The following is a 17,736-nucleotide window of genomic DNA, read 5'->3' on the forward strand; positions in this document are numbered from 1 at the left end:
TGTTGTGGCCGTCCCCCGCAGGAGGTGCAGCGCTGCACGGCAGACCTGGGAATCACGGCGGAGCACTCGAACCACCCGGAGAACAAGCACAAGAACCGCTACGTCAACATCGTCGCCTGTACGGCTCCTACCGCACCCCCCCTCGCACCACACCACGTGCGCACAAACACACAGACACAGAGCCCCCGCGTAGCCCACGCGGGCCGTTGGGGCAAGTGCCGTCGGCGAGCACCTTACGAAGGCCGCCACGGCACACCCTGTATGTGTGCGTGTTGAACTTATTTCGAACCGTACGTATCCGATCGTGTTAATCGGAGGTGCGTCTCTGTGTCTGTGTGCGCGTGTCGCATCGCTCAGACGACCACAGCCGCGTGCGTCTGCGTCCGCTCCCGGGAAAGGATTCAAAGCACAGCGACTACATCAACGCCAACTACGTGGACGTGAGCACCACACTGCCACCGTCACCACCACCACTGCCGTCACCGCCACCATCACCACCACCACTGCCGTCACCGCCACCATCACCACCACTGCTGCGACCATCACTGCCACTACCACCTTGGTCAGGGGCTGAGAGTTCATTACCTCACCTGGAGAGCCAACGAAGCCCGGCTTGACCGCTTGTGGCTGCTAGGAGAGTTCACCGACTTCACATGCACACTCTGGTGGGGGGCTGTGGGGTTGGAGGGCTGGGGTCCATCATTCCGCTTTACATCGAGAACCAAGAGGAGTGAAAGGATGAGGTCCCTGTGTCAGAATAATTTGAACTTGTAAGTCGGTGCTGGCAGTAAGTGTCGCCACTCAGTAAGTGTCGCCACTCAGTAAGTGTCGCCACTCAGTAAGTGTCGCCACTCAGTAAGTGTCGCACGCTCTCGTAGAGAGAGGACGACTCCGAGGCGCCAGAAGGAGGAACCACAGATGAGCAGGCAAGGCAGACGCCACACAGTGAGCTGGCACAAGCTCTACTGATCTCTCTATACGTCGGCATTTTAAGCCAATCAATGAGTGCTCACATGCGGGAGGAAACGGGAGCGCCCGATGACAGGTACCGGCGGTGTCAAGATCGGCCTCTGTGGAGGAGGAGGCTCGTGAATGACGCTCCTGGGCAGTGTGAGGCAGTCACCCTCCAGCAACAGCGGAGGAGCGACGCTCGCAACGAGCGGAGAGCCGGGCGGATAAAACGCCGCGAGTTTGCACAGTAAGGGCACAGGTGGTGCATCTGTCAGTCTTTGCATTTGGTCTACCCATGGTACCTGGGTCTGACCTGCGACCACCTCCTGCCAGCAGCGAGAGTCGTCCACACTCCACCTGAAGGCCTCCAAGTGCAACCTAGCCTGGCACAAGCGCCGTGGTGGTGTCACCACCACCAACGGGTTGCGAATGACGCTGTGTACGATCCACACGGGCCCACGGGCTTGGCTACACCGGGGCGGGGGTGTCCCTCTTGTCTCCGTGGCGGCGTTGTGCCGCCGTGCAGGGCTACAACCGGCAGAAGGCCTACATCGCGGCCCAGGGACCCCTCAAGGCCACGTTTGCCGACTTCTGGAGAATGGTCTGGGAGCAGAACACGGGCGTCATCGTGATGATCACCAATCTCGTGGAGAAGGGTCGGGTGCGTCTCTGCTTTACGAGTCTCATTGTGTGGCCGGCAACACGACAACTCCGGCGTCACGTGTGTGTCTGTGCACACGTGTGTCTGTACACGTGTGTGCTTGTGTGTGTGTTTGTACAAGTGCGTGTACACACGTGCGTAGTGTAGCGGTTAGCGCGCTGCGCTACGAACCCAGAGACCTGAGTTAAATTCCCACTCACAGCCAACACCAGTGACGATTATCTGAACCGGTTATGGGCTTCAAATGAGTACCTGCTGCGGTGTGTAAACATCGGCACTAGGGAGACAAAGGTGGCCGTGCGTGGTGCTGGCCACCCACCCCTTCGTGTGCCGTGCCGGCCTTCATAGGTGCTCGCTAACAGCACTTGCCCCAACAGTTTATTAAGGCGGGGGGGGGGGGGGTCTTTGTCTTTGTGCACACGTGTGCTCGTGTATGTCGAGAGCGGTGGCACGACATCGATGACGGATATCTGAGCCTCCCCTAAGTCGACGCAGCCTTGACGATGCGACGATGTGACGTGTGCTGCGTGTGCTGCGTGTGCTGCGTGTGCTGCGTGTGCTGCGTGTGCTGCGTGTGCTGCGTGTGCTGCGTGTGCTGCGTGTGCTGCGTGTGCTGCGTGTGCTGCGTGTGCTGCGTGTGCAGCGCAAGTGCGACCAGTACTGGCCGTCGGAGAACAACGAGGAGTACGGGAACATCCTGGTAACGCTCAAGAGCACCCGCACGCTCGCCTGCTACACTGTGCGCCACTTCACTATCCGCAACACCAAGCTGCGCAAGGTGCGTCCCGTGTCTCTCTCCCGTCCGTGTCTCGATCGCGTGCGTGGCGATGCCGTGTAGAATACGTGTTGTGAGTGCTGTGAGTGTTGTGAGTGTTGTGAGTGCTGTGAGTGTTGTGAGTGTTGTGAGTGTTGTGAGTGTTGTGAGTGTTGTGAGTGCTGTGAGTGTTGTGAGTGTTGTGAGTGCTGTGAGTGTTGTGAGTGTTGTGAGTGTTGTGAGCTGTGGTACGGGGGACCGGTGGCACAGTGGTTGGATCACTGCGATTCCCGCTCACGGTCACCAACACCAGTGACGACTTTCTGAACCGGTCCTGGGCCTCTCCTGGTGCGATGTGTAAACGTCGCCACAAGTGATTGAAAGGTGGCAGGCGTGGTGCTGGCCCCCACCCCCTATTGTGCCGTGCCGGACTTCATAGGTGCTCGCTTAACTGTCCTTGCTCAAACAGTCTGTTAAAGGCTACACGGGGTATCTCTGTCTTGGTGGTAATTTGATTGGGTGTGCTGTGGTGATGCGTTACAGTGCATGTAAACAAAATACACACACGTATCTCGGGCTGTAAGAATCGATATGAATCAATCGTGTACATTTGTGTATATTGTCGCACGTGTGTGCGGTCGCGCGTGTCCTCGCACACGTCCGTGTGTTTGCATCGTGGCGCGCGCGCATCACACACCCCGCACCACCGCACCCCCACCACCGCCCGCCCACCCGCCCCCCCTCACCTCCCTGTGTGCGGCACAGGGCACGTCGCAGAAGAGCTCTGCCCGCGGCCGTCAGAACGAGCGGCTCGTGGTGCAGTTCCACTACACGCAGTGGCCCGACATGGGCACGCCGGACTACGCGCTGCCCGTGCTCACCTTCGTCCGCAAGTCCTCGGCCACGCGCACCGACCTCATGGGCCCCGTCGTCGTCCACTGCAGGTGCTCGCGCCAACGGTGCCCCCCGGCGGCTGCCGTGGCGGCGCCGGCTCTGGCATGAGCCGACGCGTCCGCCCACACGGGTTCACGAGCTCGTCGGTCCGTCCCACAGTGTTGGGGCCGCGGTGACCGACGAGCGGTTTGGTCGGGGTTCAGGGTTCGCGCGATCGGGGCCAGAGGTCGGGCGATTGCGGGCGGCGAGGAGTCGCACGCCCAGAGCGAGGGTTCGCGTGGTTTGGTTATCGGGGAGAGGGGTCATCGTGGTGTGGCCGTGGTTAGGGGTGGGGGATGAGGGGTCACTTGATAAGGTCGAGGGAGGTGACGCCATTCAGGTGGTCGGTCACGTGAGCTCGCGTAACGGAGGCGTCGTGTCGCGGGCGCAGCGCGGGCGTTGGCCGCACAGGGACCTACATCGTCCTCGACTCCATGCTGCAGCAGATCCGGGACTCGGGCACCGTCAACGTGCTGGGGTTCCTCAAGCACATCCGCACGCAGCGCAACTACCTGGTGCAGACAGAGGTATGCGCACGCACGTGCGCGCACACAAAGACAAAGACCCGGTGTAGCCTTAACAGCCTGTTGGAGGCCCAGGGCCGATTCAGATAATCATCACTAGTGTTGACCTTGAGCGGGAACTGAACCTGGGTCACTGGATTTGTAGCGCAGCGCGCTAACCGCTGCGCCACCACTCCACACGCACTCAAAACGTGCACACACGGCGTGGACCATGGGGGCCGCCTACCCCACCCCGCTGACCCCGCACGGCTGTGTCTGCGACCATTGCACTGGCCCCTGTATTACCGCTGTTCTGTCCTCCCCCACCCTGCCCTGCTGCCCCCTCTCGCTGCCCCTCTTGCTGACCCCGTGCTGCCCCCGCAGGAGCAGTACACATTTATCCATGAGTCGCTGCTGGAGGCGGTACTGACGGGCGAGACGGAGGTGGCCCCGGGCCAGCTCCATGCCTACTACACCTCCATCCTGTCGCCCGCGGCAACCGACGTGACACGGCCCGTTGTCACGGCGACCGAGAACACCCACCTTGAGAAGCAGTTCCGCGTGCGTGCCCCCCTCCTGTGGTCGCCATGGAAATCCTGGCCGACCTTGTCGTTTGCTTTGTTTACCTTTATAAACACAACAAAATAAGCAAGCAATCGCATCCTTCTTCGGATGCCTGCCTGCCCCTCCACGTAAACAAAAGTATTTTTAACACATCCCGACAGCTACATGAAATTCTAGATTTGAAGTTTTCGTGACTGCAAGGATCCATAATACTCTTTGTTTTTTTCGGTTAAGTCACATAGGTAAAAAATATAAAATATCATTTTTATTTATTTTATATTTTTTACCTACGTGACTTAACCGAAAAAACCAAAGAGCTACATGAAACTTGTGGGAGTGCATAATTTCGGCAGCATCTGTTGCGTAAGTCAATGGTGACTGGGCAGAGAGCGTCATATCACTCTGCTTGAGAACCCAGTTTAATGGCAGGCGGCTGCCTCTGTTCAAACGCGCGATTTCAGACTTGCGAGCCGCCCGGCCCCCTCCCGAAGAGTGGACGGCATCGTGCCATCGCACTCGTGGTCGGGACCGGCAGACACCTCGCTCACCGTGCACCCGCCTCCCCCCTGCTCCGCCCCCCCCCCCCCCACCATGTTCCTGCAGCTTGTGACGCAGTGCTCTGTGCGGCAGTCGGAATTCTTCAGCGCCACAAAACACTGCAACAAGGAGAAGAACCGCAACTCCTCCATCGTGCCAGGTGCGATGCGCTGGGCAGGGTCTGCACGCCGTCGTCGCGATCGTCGCTCTCGTCGTAGTTGTGTCGCTGACGTGTCCCGGCTGTTGTGTCTGCGCCCCACAGTGGAGCGATCGCGAGTCGGCCTCTCGTCGCTGTCCGGACTGGAGGGCACAGACTACATCAACGCCTCCTACATCACGGTACGCGTCCCCGACATCGACACCACGGTACCGCACGGCCATCGCGTCTCCACCGTCATCGCTCGCCCGTCACTTCTTTCCCGTCACCGCTGCCCCGTCGCATGTTGCGTGTGTTCGCTGTGTGCGTGTGCTGTGCACGCGCTGTGCGTGCGTCCGCAGGGCTATTACCGCAGCAACGAGTTCATCGTGACGCAGCACCCTCTGCCTCACACAACGCGAGACTTCTGGAGGATGATCTGGGACCACAACGCGCAGATCATCGTCATGCTGCCCGACGGGCAGGGCCTGGTGCGTGACCGTGTGTGTGTGACGTCACCTTCGCTTGATGGCGAATGGAGGGTGTTGGTGTGCGTGTGCGTGTGGGGAGCAGTGGTGCAGCGGTGAGCGCGCTGTGCTACAAACCCTGGTGACCCGAGTTCGATTCCCGCTCACTGTCAGCAATGCTGACGATTATCTGGACCGTTCCTGGGCCTCCCCTAGGTCGACTCAGCCTCACAAATGAGTACCTGGTGCGGTGTGTAAACGTCGGCACTGGAGAGACAAAGGAGGCCACTCGTGGTGTTGGTCACCCACCCCCTCGTGTACTGTGCCGGCCTTCACAGGTGCTCGCCAACAGCACTTGCCTAAACAACCTGTTAAAAGGCTCTCCGGTGGGTGGGGGGGGGTCTTTGTGTGTATGTGTGCGTGTGTCAGGCGGAGGATGAGAGTGTGTACTGGCCGGGCCGTGAGGAAGCCATGAACTGCGATGACTTCACGGTGACGCTGATCAACGAGGACCGGCTGTGCCTGGCTAACGAGGAGCAGCTCGTGATCCACGACTTCATTCTGGAGGCCACACAGGCGCGTATACGCACACGTACGCGCGTGCCCGCGCACACACGCACGCATGTACACACGCACGCACGCACATACATGCTTTGTCTTTGCGTGACGAGGTGTGTGTGTGTGTGCGCGCCACGGTGTTTGCAGGACGACTACGTGCTGGAGGTGCGGCACTACCAGTGCCCACGGTGGCCAGACACGGAGGGGCCCCTGAGCAACGCCTTCGAGATTATCAACGTGATCCGCGAGGAGGCGGCGACGCGCGACGGCCCCACCATCCTGCACGACGAGTGAGCCGACCGCACCGCCGCCCCCCCCCACACTGAACCCCCCCCCCCCTTAGCCCCACACTTAACCCTCTTACCCTAACCCATAGCCCCTCATGTAATACACCGCTCTACCACACTCATCTCCCACACCGCAAACCCTTAAACCCTACAGCAGCTGCGGGATCTGCCATTGGTAGCGATGAGGTGCGGCGGTGGCAGCATCACAACTTGCGGTACGGTGACGCTCAGAAAGTTTTGCCCCTGTGACAAGTGCCTGGCGCCTGCCTGCGTGCGTGCAGATTTGGCGGCGTGTCGGCCGGCACGTTCTGCGCGCTCACGACGTTGCTGCACCAGCTGGAGGAGCAGGAATCCGTGGACGTGTTCCAGGTCTGCAAGATGGTGAACCTGATGCGGCCCGGCGTCTTCACCGACATCGTGAGTGCCGGCGCGATGGCTCACGCCTCCCCCGCCCCTCGGTCGACTCGACTCGGCCTCAATGGAGTACCTGGTGCGGTGTGCAAACTTCGCCACGAGAGAGACAAAGGCGGCGGGGCGTTATGCTGGCCACCCACCCCCTTGTGTTCCGTGCCGACCTTGAATAAATAGGTGCTCGGCAACAGCACTTTCCCCAACAGTGTTAAGGCTCCACGGGGGATATTTGTCTTTGTCGTTGTCATTAGCTGTTGCATCCGTGACGTCATTATTGTTTTCTCTCTTTCATGTCTTTCATGTCTTTCATGTGTTTCTTCTCTCCCTATCTTCTTTCCCCAGTCTTCACGCTTGGGATGTTAAGAATGTCGGCGGCTTTGTGTGCCATTTGAGTGACTAATGCATGCAAATCCCACCCTCCCATCCTTGGAATTGGCTTCGTCGTAAAACCGCCGCGAGGATGAAGCGGCGCGCGTCAACGCGACCGCAGCGCGTCACCTTCACCGCGTCACCTTCACCGCGTGCGCACCGCGTTAACCCCCTTCACGGTGAAGTGTGGGCAGCGTGAAGGCTGGCGCCGGCTCGAGCGGCGAGTGGGATCTCTCCGGCCTCTCACTCGTTCTCTCGCTCCGTCGCCCTCCTCCCCTTCCACCCCTCGCTCGCCTTGTGCCCCCGCCCCCCACAGGAACAATACCACTTTGTGTACCGCGCGGCGCTGAGCCTGATCGGCACGCGGGAGGACGGCGGCATGGCGAGCGAGCGCAATGGCTCGGCAGGCGCGGGGGAAGAGGCGGACGGCGCCGAGAGCACCGAGTCGCTCGTGTGATTGGGAAAGGAGGGGAGGGGGGGGGGCACAGGGCGGGGGGGGGGGGGCCTCAGGGTCTGCTGGGGCGACCTGAAGAGCAGCAAGAGGGATCTGGGAACCAGGGACCAGAGCCCAGGGGGACCGAGTCCAGGGGAGATGAGACCCAGGGCCAAAAGGTGTTGTACCCAGGGCCAGGTGTAAATATAGATGAGACTTCAGACCAGGGCTGATGGTACCCGAGACCAGGACAGTTATGAATAGGTCCTGGGACCAGCGGGACTCGGTCAATGGGAAATCAGATTCCGGGGGACAGGGACCCTGGCCCAGGGAGAATGAGACCTGTGTCTGTGAGAGCTGTGGACCAGGTCCATTAGGGAGGGGGATTTTGAAGTAGGTTGCTAGATTCAGGCACAATCTAGGCCAGGGGTCGGCAACCAAAATAACAAGAAGAGCCATTTCTTTCCAATTCGGTACAAAATTCAGTATTTCAAGAGCCGCAATGCATCTGAGTACATACTGTACATACGTACATATCGTCAAGATGCAGCCCGTAAAGAGCCGCATGCGGCTCCGGAGCCGTAGGTTGCCGACCCCTGATCTAGGCGATGTCCATTGCCGTGGCATATACACCAACGAACAAAGCACCCAACAACATCAAAGACCACTTCTACAAGTCTCTGGAACAGTTGCGAAACGTCACAAAACCACGGGACCTCATCATGTGCTTCGGAGATTTCAATGCAGTCTCTGGCACTTCTAGAGACGGTCTCCGGAACGTGATCGGCCCACGTGACAGCGGCATCTCCAATGATGACTCGGAAAGGCACCTGCATTTCTGTGCAGGAAATGGGCTTCGAAAATGTGGTTCTTGGTTGCAGCGCCGCACCATTGTCCAGCAGCCGCACAGAAAGAAATCGACCATATATATACTCATCAACTCCAGGTGGAAAGCTCTGCAAACTTGCACGGTTTACTGGAGCATGGAGTTCAACACGGATCGGCCCAGTTATTAAAACTATCGGTATCGGACTGAAACGATTGTCCGGCAGGATTATTGTCTCCGTCTTCCCGCTACAACATCAACAAACTTTAAAGACCCGGCATTCAAACAGCAATTCATAGTCACCATTAACAACCAATTGTTAGCCCTCCAAAACGAATGGCTGACAGACTGGGACCAGCTTCGAGACTCCGTCAACAATGCCGCCCAAGACCTGCCTTGGAATGCGTAGCAATATCAAAAAAGAGAGTGGATCAGTGACGACGCGTGGAGCCTAATTGACGAGAAACGCAAAGCACGGCATGCAGGGTCTGACCAACACTACAAGCAACTGAGAAGGCAATGTAAGAACCAGATCTGGGGACGACCGCCAGAGATGGGCAAATGAGAAAGCTGCGGCCGCAGAGCAAGAACTCGCGAATGGCCAAGTCAGAGATGCGTTTTGCCAACTTCAGAGAGCCCAACCATGGACTCGAGTGGCCTCTCGTGGCCTCTCGTGGTCAGCGATAGGAGGCAAACAATGAGTCCTTTGGAAATAACTCGACTCTCAGCTGCTGAATCGCCCTCCGTCGTGGGTGTGTTGTACAGCATGGTGCCATAAAGGAGTGAAGATTATTTTTTTTATTCATGCTATTTTGTTCAGTCTCGAAACAAAATCGAGTCCACACAGTTGTTTCACGTTTACAAAATAAAGCCACTGTTAGTGGGCAAACACAAGCGGCCACGAGGAACCAGGCAGCTGGTGGTGTGTGCACCAGGACAGTTAGGAGCTGCCTATGATACATACACACACCCTGATACACAGACGGGTGCACACACCGTGATACACACACACACATTTATTGATATATACACACACATCATACACACAAACCATGAGCTATACACACACACACGTTGCTACACACATACCCTATAGGTTGGGAGACCACGTAAAATGTGAGCGGTTCACCCACAGGTCACAGGACAGACCCAGATGTCACGGGTTGACTGCGATGACTGATAGATGCACCACCCGTGCTCCCACTGTGCCAACAAACGCACCACCCAACACGCTCGCACACACTGCCATGCATACGTGCCAAGATGCGTGAGCTGAGGTTGCCTACCTGAACAAATCGCTGGGGCTGGGAGGAGGGAATCGCTCACTCTGCTGCCTTGTGCAGCCGCAGTAGGCCTCTTGTGTCTGCTTCTCTGGGCTCGTTAACAAATTGAGCTCGCTCTGCACGTGACCAGGAACAAAGGGAAACTCAAGAAGAAGTGCCTCTGGGAGGCGGGAGGGGGGGGATTGGGGGGGGAGGAGGCGCTGGCCTGGAGCCTCCTGCTTAGTGATTGCAGTGGTGTTCACATGAACCACTCGGTTGCTCGCAAAAGAAAAGCGCTCTCTCATACACCCAGAGGTCCTGGGCAATCAGGGAGGGATTTGTGGGTTCGGGGACAGGGCGAGGGGTTAATCAGGGGTTACCAGAACCCAGGGACAGGGGGTTTGTGGGTTGGGGGGGCGGTGGTGGGACCTATGGGCAGGGTGGTCTCGTGTTTTCTCGTGCAATAATCAAAACGTAAACCAACTCCATTCCACTCCTGTGAATGCCCGGCCCGCGTCGCCCGCGTCGTGTCAACGTTCACGTTCTTTCTTTTTTATTATTATCGACGAAACTCGCTATAACTTTTTTCCAGTTTGTAATTAAGCATCTTCATAATCTAGCCATATTTATGAGCGTGTTTAAACATGTTCACAATAAAGGAACATTCTATTTCATCACACCTGGCGGCTTGGTGGTCAGTGCTGCGACCGTGCGAAAGTTGGGGGGTGGGGGGGGTAGGGCTCAAGCGAGTGGCACGTCCAGCTCGAGGCGGGGGGGGGCAAATGGTTTTCCTACTACCACAAGAGTAAACGCTGAAGGCCGCCAGGCCCTGCAACGACTCGCACACTGTGACTGCATTGCCCGCTCGTGCAAGCGGCTGCCACCAGAAGGGGCACTCGAGGTCTGCCCTTGACGGCATCTGGCCGACTTGTCCACACTTGGCAGGACATCTGGGAAGAGGGAGATGGGAATCGTCCACACTTGACCCCAGCATGCGTGACCTGCCTGCCGAGCCACCACCCGCAGTGGGGTCGCTATTTAAGCTGCTGGCTGGAACAGAGGCGGCGGGGTGTGAGTTGAGAAACGTGATCACAGTTTCGACTGCCACGCTGGGAGATCTAACCGACGGCCTGTGGATACTATCCAGAGTACTCAGTTGGAAGTAAATTGCCACGTTTATTTACTGATTTACCTGCAAATGATTTCATTGGGGAAAATCGCACGTCGCTGATGCCGAGTGCAGACTATTCGTCTGTGGAACACGGCGCGCTTGTGGATCGCCTTCGTGCTATCAGAATGTCGCGAATGCCAAATGTACACGAAGTGTTTGTGTTTATTGTTGTGGTTGGTGGGGGGGGGGTCAAGCGTTGCCCTGTGGGGCGGGGGGGGCATCGCCCTCAGCCCGAGTGGAGGCCTCGTCGGGGCTGTGCAGGACGCCTTCCCAGTCCGGCAGGAGGCGCTCCACCGACGCCCAGTACCTGCACTGCGACACAGACAGAGACCCCCCATATAGCCTCTAACGTGCTGTTGGGGCAAGTGCTGTCAGTCAGCACCTGTTAAGGCCGGCACAGCACCGCGACGGGGGTTAGTGGCCAATCACCACGCCCGACCATCTTCGTCTCCCCAGTGCTGATGTTGACACACTAGGTACTCGGTTAAGACTGAGTTGACCTAGAGGAGGCTCGGGACCGGGTCAGATATTTGTCACCGATGATGGCTGTGAGCGGGAATATAACTCGGGTCGCCAGGTTCGTGGCGCGGTGCACGAACCAACACACAACCGCTCCCCTGTGTACTGCAACACGCACGTACGTACACACACGTACACACACACACGTGCAGACACGCGTACACACACACACGTGCAGACACGCGTACACACACACACGTGCAGACACACGTACACACACATGTACACACGCGCACACGTACACACACGTGCAGACACACGTACACACACACACGTACACACGTGCACACACACGTACACACACGTGCACACACACGTACGTACGTAGATTTTTTGCGTTAACACAGTTGCTGAGCACAGGACGAAAATGTCAAAGTGGCGGCCAGCAAGCGACAGCACCCATCAGACCATGGCCCACACAGCACTGAGCCACTGTGAACTCTGAAAATGCACTGGAGGCATCGAAGCAAGTCCACCGCACATCGAGTAAAGCCAATTCAATGCCGCGGCCCAATGTGAGCATACACACACACAGCTCTGAAATGCCAATCACGCGGCCATATCCACGACCAATAACAAACTCGAGGGAAGAGTTCACAGTCGGACAGAGGGAAGTGTAACACGGGTAAATTTCGCCACGGGCTCACCATTACCCGCAGTACTCCTCACCCTTACCTGGAGGACCCCTCCTCACCTCACCCTCACCTGCAGGACCCCTCCTCACCTGCAGGACCCCTCCTCACCTGCAGGACCCCTCCTCACCTCGCACTCACTCGCTCACCTGCTGGGTGAGGATGTCTGCGCGGGACGAAGCGTCAATACGTGTCTTCAGACGATGCTCTGCTGCGTCCACAGCCTAAAGGACAGGAGGGCAGTGACCGATTGGGACTGGCAGTGTGTGTGGTGTAGCTGTGTTTAGCGAGCTGTGTGTGTGTGGTGTAGCTGTGTCTGGCGGTGTGTGTGTGTGTGGTGTAGCTGTGTCTGGCTGTGTGTGTAGCTGTGTATGTGTGTAGCTATGTCTGGCTGTGTGTGTGTGGTGTAGCTGTGTGTGTGGTGGAGCTGTGTTTAGCGGTATGTGTGTGGTGTAGCTGTGTCTGGCGATATGTGTGTGTAGCTGTGTGTCTGGCGGTATGTGTGTGTAGCTGTGTCTGGCAGTGTGTGTGGTGTAGCTGTGTGTGTGTGGTGTCGCTGTGTCTGGCGGTATGTGTGTGGTGTAGCTGTGTGTGTGGTGTAGTTGTGTGTGTGGTGTCGCTGTGTCTGGCTGTGTGTGTGTAGCTGTGTGTGTGGTGTAGCTGTGTCTGGCTGTGTGTGGGTGTAGCTGTGTGTGTGGTGTAGCTGTGTCTGGCTGTGTGTGGGTGTAGCTGTGTGTGTGGTGTACCTGTGTCTGGCTGTGTGTGTGTGGTGTAGCTGTGTGTGTGTCTGGCTGTGTGTGCGGTGTCGCTGTGTCTGGCGGTATTTGTGTGTGTAGCTTTAGGAGCACATCCACAAATCACTCTCTTAATTCCATCAACAAGGTAACTTGCAGCACCACACCTATTGCCATTCTTCAGAGTAAGAATGGTGTGATTCCATACGACCTCCAGAAATAGGTTTGCTGAGCATTTCTGTGAGGTCTTGGGAGAGGGGAAACCCTTCAACTCGGAGAACACGGGGCAAGGTGGAGGAGACTCCACCGCTGAGCCTGGAGCGCGTGCTACAAAGACGTGGGGGGGGGGGGCTCCACCACAACAAAAAAGTGCCTACCTACCGAGGTGTTTTATGTCATAAAACACTCCCGCCTCCACTCCCCCCGAGTGACGGGGCAGTCGTGGGGAGAGTGGAGAGAGCTCTTTGTACCTGGGAAGGGTGCTTGTGGCCACGCTCAGCGGCGGAGGTCTCGTTGGCGCCGTCACGCTGCGTGCTCGTTACCTGGCCGTTACCTGGCCGTTACCTGGCCTGTCGCTCCATACGAAGCTTCCCCTGGTCTTCTCGGCCACGGTTATTTCCTCCATTATTATTTGTGAAACGTGGAGCCCTTTAAAGTAACACCCGTGCCGTTTCTCAACATTCAGGCTCGCCTGCCTACCATCCATCCCGGATTTAACCAGACTGGATTGTGTGAGCAGCTCGCAGCTTTGTGAGAGATCTGGACACGGTCCCATTGATGAGCTCCTTGCAGGCGAGGAGGCTGGGTCATGTCGCCCGCCCAGCGGCCGGATCCCCAAGCAGCTGCTGCTCGGACGGATCGAGGGAGCTAAACGGGCGCGGCACGGGCTAGAGAAGAGACGGAGTGATGTGGTACAGGAGGACGTGGAGCTGGGTGGACTTGTCAAAGACCGGTACCAGCGGTGTCAAGATCGGCCTCTGTGGAGGGAGGCTCGTGAAGGAGGCTACTGGTCGATTGGAGGCAATCGCCATTCAGGATCAACGGAGGGCAGTTGAGTGACGCTCACAACAACGAGCAGAGCGCCGCGCGGCTAAAGCACAGCGAGTTGGCACAGGTGCGGCATCTGCCAGTCATCTCGATCAACCCATGGCACCTGGGCCTGTCCCGTGACCTCCTGCCAGCAGCCAGATCCTTCCACACTTCACGTCGCCTCAAGGTGCACCCAGCCTGGCACGAGCGCGTCCCACCTGCAGCATGGCGCACCTCTTGGCCGCCGCCGCCTCGGCCGCCTCGAGGGCGCGGGGGAGGCCCTCGGCGCGCGAGTCGGAGAGGCGCTCCGCGGCCCTCAGCGCCACCGCCCGGCGCGCCAGGCTGGTCACGCGGGGGGGGGGGGGGGTGAGGTCATAGGGGTGAGGTCATAGGGGTGAGGTCACGGGGCGTGAGGATGAGGTCAGGGGGAGTGATGTTGAGGGGGGGGGTGATGGTGAGGTCACGAGGTAGGGAGTGAGGTGGGGGGGTGAGGGGGAGTGAGGGTGAGGTTGTGGGGGGGGTGATGGTGAGTGAGGGTGAGGTTGGGGGGGGGGGGTGATGGTGAGTGAGGGTGAGGTTGGGGGGGGGGGGTGATGGTGAGGTCACGGGGTGGGGAGTGAGGGTGAGGTGGGGGGGGGGTGATATTGTGGGGGGGGGGGGTGATGGTGAGGGGGAGTGAGGTTGGAGGGGGGGTGATGGTGAGGTCACGGGGTGGGGAGTGAGGGTGAGGTGGGGGGGGAGTGAGGGTGAGGTTGGGGGGGGGGGTGAGGGTGAGCTGGGGGGGTGACGGTGAGGTGATGGGGGTGAGGTAACGGGGGGGTCAAGGTGAGGTCACGGCAGTATGAGGTCAAGGGGTGATGGTGAGGTGACGGTGGTGAAGTGGTGAGGTCACGTTGACCCTTACATCTCCTCGTGCTGTTGGTTCAGCGCCATCTCCTCCGCCAGCCGTGACGTCATGTCTGTGTTGTGTCCGTGTTGTTGTCGACGTTCGTGGTGTTGTTGTCCGTGCTGTTAATGTCCGCTTTGTTGCTGTTAGTTTGCTAATGTCTGTGCTGTTGTGAGTGCTGTTAATGTCTTGTGTTCGTGTTGTTAATATTCTTGCTTTTAATGTTTGCGTTGTTAATTTTGTTGTTGGTGGTGCTAATGTGAGTTTTGTTAATGTCTGTGTTGTGAGTGTTGATGTTTAGTGTTGTGAGTGTTGTGAGTGTTGATGTTTAGTGTTGTGAGTGTTGTTGTGAGTGTTGATGTTTAGTGTTGTGAGTGTTGATGTTTAGTGTTGTGAGTGTTGTTGTGAGTGTTGATGTTTAGTGTTGTGAGTGTTGTTGTGAGTGTTGTGAGTGTTGTTGTGAGTGTTGTGAGTGTTGATGTTTAGTGTTGTTAGTGTTGATGTGAGTGTTGTGAGTGTTGTTGTGAGTGTTGATGTTTAGTGTTGTGAGTGTTGTTGTGAGTGTTGTGAGTGTTGTTGTGAGTGTTGTTGTGAGTGTCGATGTTTAGTGTTGTTAGTGTTGATGTTGTTCGCGCCGTTGTTTGCATCCTCCGGGCCGCGCCGTTGACGCGGTCGCCGTGGAGACGGAATCGCCGGGGCGGTCCGAATCGAGCCGTCGATTCAGACCGCCCCAGCGATCCCCGCAGCAGCAGCAGCATCTCACAGCACGCAGTAGTCTCACGCAGCACGCAGCAGTCTCACGCAGCTCCATCACGCAGCAGTCTCACGCAGCACGCAGCAGTCTCACGCAGCACGCAGCTCCATCACGCAGCAGTCTCACGCAGCAGCAGTCTCACGCAGCACGCAGCAGTCTCACGCAGCACGCAGCAGTCTCACGCAGCACGCAGCTCCATCACGCAGCAGTCTCCCGCAGCAGCAGCAGTCTCACGCAGCACGCAGCAGTCTCACGCAGCACGCAGCAGTCTCACGCAGCAGTCTCACGCAGCACGCAGCAGTCTCCCGCAGCACGCAGCAGTCTCACGCAGCACGCAGCTCCATCACGCAGCAGTCTCCCGCAGCAGCAGCAGTCTCACGCAGCACGCAGCAGTCTCACGCAGCACGCAGCAGTCTCACGCAGCACGCAGCAGTCTCACGCAGCACGCAGCAGTCTCACGCAGCACGCAGCAGTCTCACGCAGCACGCAGCTCCATCACGCAGCACGCAGCAGTCTCACGCAGCACGCAGCTCCATCACGCAGCAGTCCCCCGCAGCAGCAGCAGTCTCACGCAGCACGCAGCAGTCTCACGCAGCAGCAGCAGTCTCACGCAGCACGCAGCAGTCTCACGCAGCAGTCTCACGCAGCAGCAGCAGTCTCACGCAGCACGCAGCAGTCTCACGCAGCAGCAGTCTCCCGCAGCACGCAGCAGTCCCACGCAGCAGTCTCACGCAGCAGCAGTCTCACGCAGCACGCAGCAGTCTCACGCAGCAGCAGCAGTCTCACGCAGCAGTCTCACGCAGCAGCAGTCTCACGCAGCAGCAGCAGTCTCACGCAGCACGCAGCAGTCTCACGCAGCAGCAGCAGTCTCACGCAGCAGCACTCACGCAGCAGCAGCAGTCTCACGCAGCACGCAGCAGTCTCACGCAGCAGTCTCACGCAGCACGCAGCAGTCTCACGCAGCACGCAGCAGTCTCACGCAGCAGCAGCAGTCTCCCGCAGCAGTCTCACGCAGCAGTCTCACGCAGCACGCAGCAGTCTCACGCAGCACGCAGCAGTCTCACGCAGCACGCAGCAGTCTCCCGCAGCACGCAGCAGTCTCACGCAGCACGCAGCAGTCTCACGCAGCACGCAGCAGTCTCACGACGTGCGCAGCTCCGTGCCCCGCGCAGCTGCGAGGAGCGCACGAGCGAACACAAAGTCCCCCCCCACCACCACCACCATTCGCGAACGCGACAACGCAACGGGGAAGCAACGCATCACGGGCGAGAGACGCGAATAAAGAATCGATTCTTGGTGGTGAACTTGGCACCACGTGCTCTCTGTGTGTGTGTGTGCCATGATAAAGGGTCATTGCCCGTCGCGTCGCCTTTATTTCTCTCTTCCTTTCAAGACCACGCGCGGGCGTGCAGAGTTAGCGTCGTCGTCGTTTTTGCAGCAGCAGCAGCAGCATCGCCGCCACTGCACGCGTGGTTCCTACTCATCAGCAGCGCAAGCAGCAGTCGGGAGTGGTGTCAACATTGAAGTGTCTCATCATCATCGGCAGCAGAAGCAGCAGGGTCGGGCTCGCTTGAATCCCTGCCGACGAGTTGGCAGCAAGTTTGTAGGCGAGCATCCCGGTCCTTTTACCATGCGGGGGGGGGGGGACGGAGTTGGACGCCAAGTCGTGGAGTAGTTTCGCAACTCAAAATAACGACGGGCGCTCTTGCAAGAGAATATTGAATCGTGACTAACACAAGAGCCATCCCCGAATTGGGACAAAGGTCCTCTTGTCTGTAAGATCTGGGCGGCTCGCCGGCAATGATTCGCAACCAGAGCCTGGCTGCGATGAATTGACACTCGAGTTTCAGTCTCGTTTGGTTCGTCTGTCATCAACGCCGCTTAAATTGCTGTCCATGAAGGGTTTTTGTTGCGTTACATCGCGTCAATGTGTCACGAACCTGCCACCACCGACACTGCCAATTAGCGAGGGGTTGGCACGTAAAGTATCAATTCGTTACTTGAGCTCAAGTTCAAGTTCATTTATTAGGTATAGCCCTGTGAGCCATTCGGCTCTTGAATCGGGTGCAACCGCAACAAACAAAAAACATGAACAAAAAAACATCTTAAAGTGAATATGTGACTAAGTGCAAACAGAAAAGAAAAGACAGCAAAATATTGCAGAAAAAAACACCGTACACCAACGCTGTGTGCAAAAATCCCAGTGGGATGCAAGTCAAACAACAACAACAACAACCATAAGACAACTTATAACTGGTACTCAAATAGTAAATGTTGTGAGTTTACTCTCCAACACACCGGCGTGCTTAGTGACTAATTGCATGGCTGTCAACCCGTACGGTTTAGCCGAATTCTTGTA

The 17,736-nt window shown here is 57.8% G+C and overlaps 2 protein-coding genes across 9 annotated transcripts in view; one reads left to right on the plus strand and one right to left on the minus strand.

Annotated features, from left to right (window-relative positions):
- Positions 1–9,265, plus strand: part of LOC144946158 (receptor-type tyrosine-protein phosphatase gamma-like) — a 77,498-nt gene extending 68,233 nt beyond the window's left edge. For 6 of the 8 annotated variants that reach the window (XM_078874933.1, XM_078874936.1, XM_078874937.1 and 3 more), the window contains 14 exons: positions 22–118; positions 358–440; positions 1,478–1,612; positions 2,256–2,390; positions 3,132–3,310; positions 3,691–3,826; positions 4,187–4,363; positions 4,970–5,063; positions 5,166–5,242; positions 5,402–5,530; positions 5,936–6,082; positions 6,212–6,354; positions 6,633–6,768; positions 7,448–9,265. In XM_078874933.1, the coding sequence (XP_078731059.1) occupies positions 22–118; positions 358–440; positions 1,478–1,612; positions 2,256–2,390; positions 3,132–3,310; positions 3,691–3,826; positions 4,187–4,363; positions 4,970–5,063; positions 5,166–5,242; positions 5,402–5,530; positions 5,936–6,082; positions 6,212–6,354; positions 6,633–6,768; positions 7,448–7,588 (1,809 nt within the window). In that variant the 3' untranslated portion in view covers positions 7,589–9,265. The remainder of the gene's footprint in view (positions 1–21; positions 119–357; positions 441–1,477; positions 1,613–2,255; positions 2,391–3,131; positions 3,311–3,690; positions 3,827–4,186; positions 4,364–4,969; positions 5,064–5,165; positions 5,243–5,401; positions 5,531–5,935; positions 6,083–6,211; positions 6,355–6,632; positions 6,769–7,447) is intronic. The other 2 variants (XM_078874934.1, XM_078874935.1) reach the window with 2 other exon arrangements.
- A 556-nt stretch (positions 9,266–9,821) lies between these two features.
- Positions 9,822–15,371, minus strand: CEP15 (centrosomal protein 15). Its single transcript, XM_078874942.1, has 4 exons — positions 14,642–15,371; positions 13,956–14,079; positions 12,124–12,198; positions 9,822–11,135 (listed from the first exon to the last, which is right to left on the minus strand). The coding sequence occupies exons 1-4, from the start codon at positions 14,692–14,694 to the stop codon at positions 11,013–11,015; spliced, it is 375 nt and encodes a 124-aa protein (XP_078731068.1). The 5' UTR covers positions 14,695–15,371; the 3' UTR covers positions 9,822–11,012.
- Between the last annotated feature and the right edge of the window lie 2,365 nt (positions 15,372–17,736).

Source organism: Lampetra fluviatilis, chromosome 40 (genome assembly GCF_964198595.1).
Source record: "Lampetra fluviatilis chromosome 40, kcLamFluv1.1, whole genome shotgun sequence".
NCBI classification, from domain to species: domain Eukaryota; kingdom Metazoa; phylum Chordata; class Hyperoartia; order Petromyzontiformes; family Petromyzontidae; genus Lampetra; species Lampetra fluviatilis.

Bases quoted from the DNA above. Each gene is read 5' to 3' on its own strand.
- CEP15 (XM_078874942.1), bottom strand. From the start codon at position 14,694: ATGACGTCACGGCTGGCGGAGGAGATGGCGCTGAACCAACAGCACGAG. The intron at 14,080-14,641 runs GTAAGGGTCAAC...CCGCGTGACCAG, and splicing joins AACCAACAGCACGAGGAGAT to CCTGGCGCGCCGGGCGGTGG. The intron at 11,136-12,123 runs GTGAGCGAGTGA...TCTGTGTCGCAG, and splicing joins CAGACATCCTCACCCAGCAG to TGCAGGTACTGGGCGTCGGT.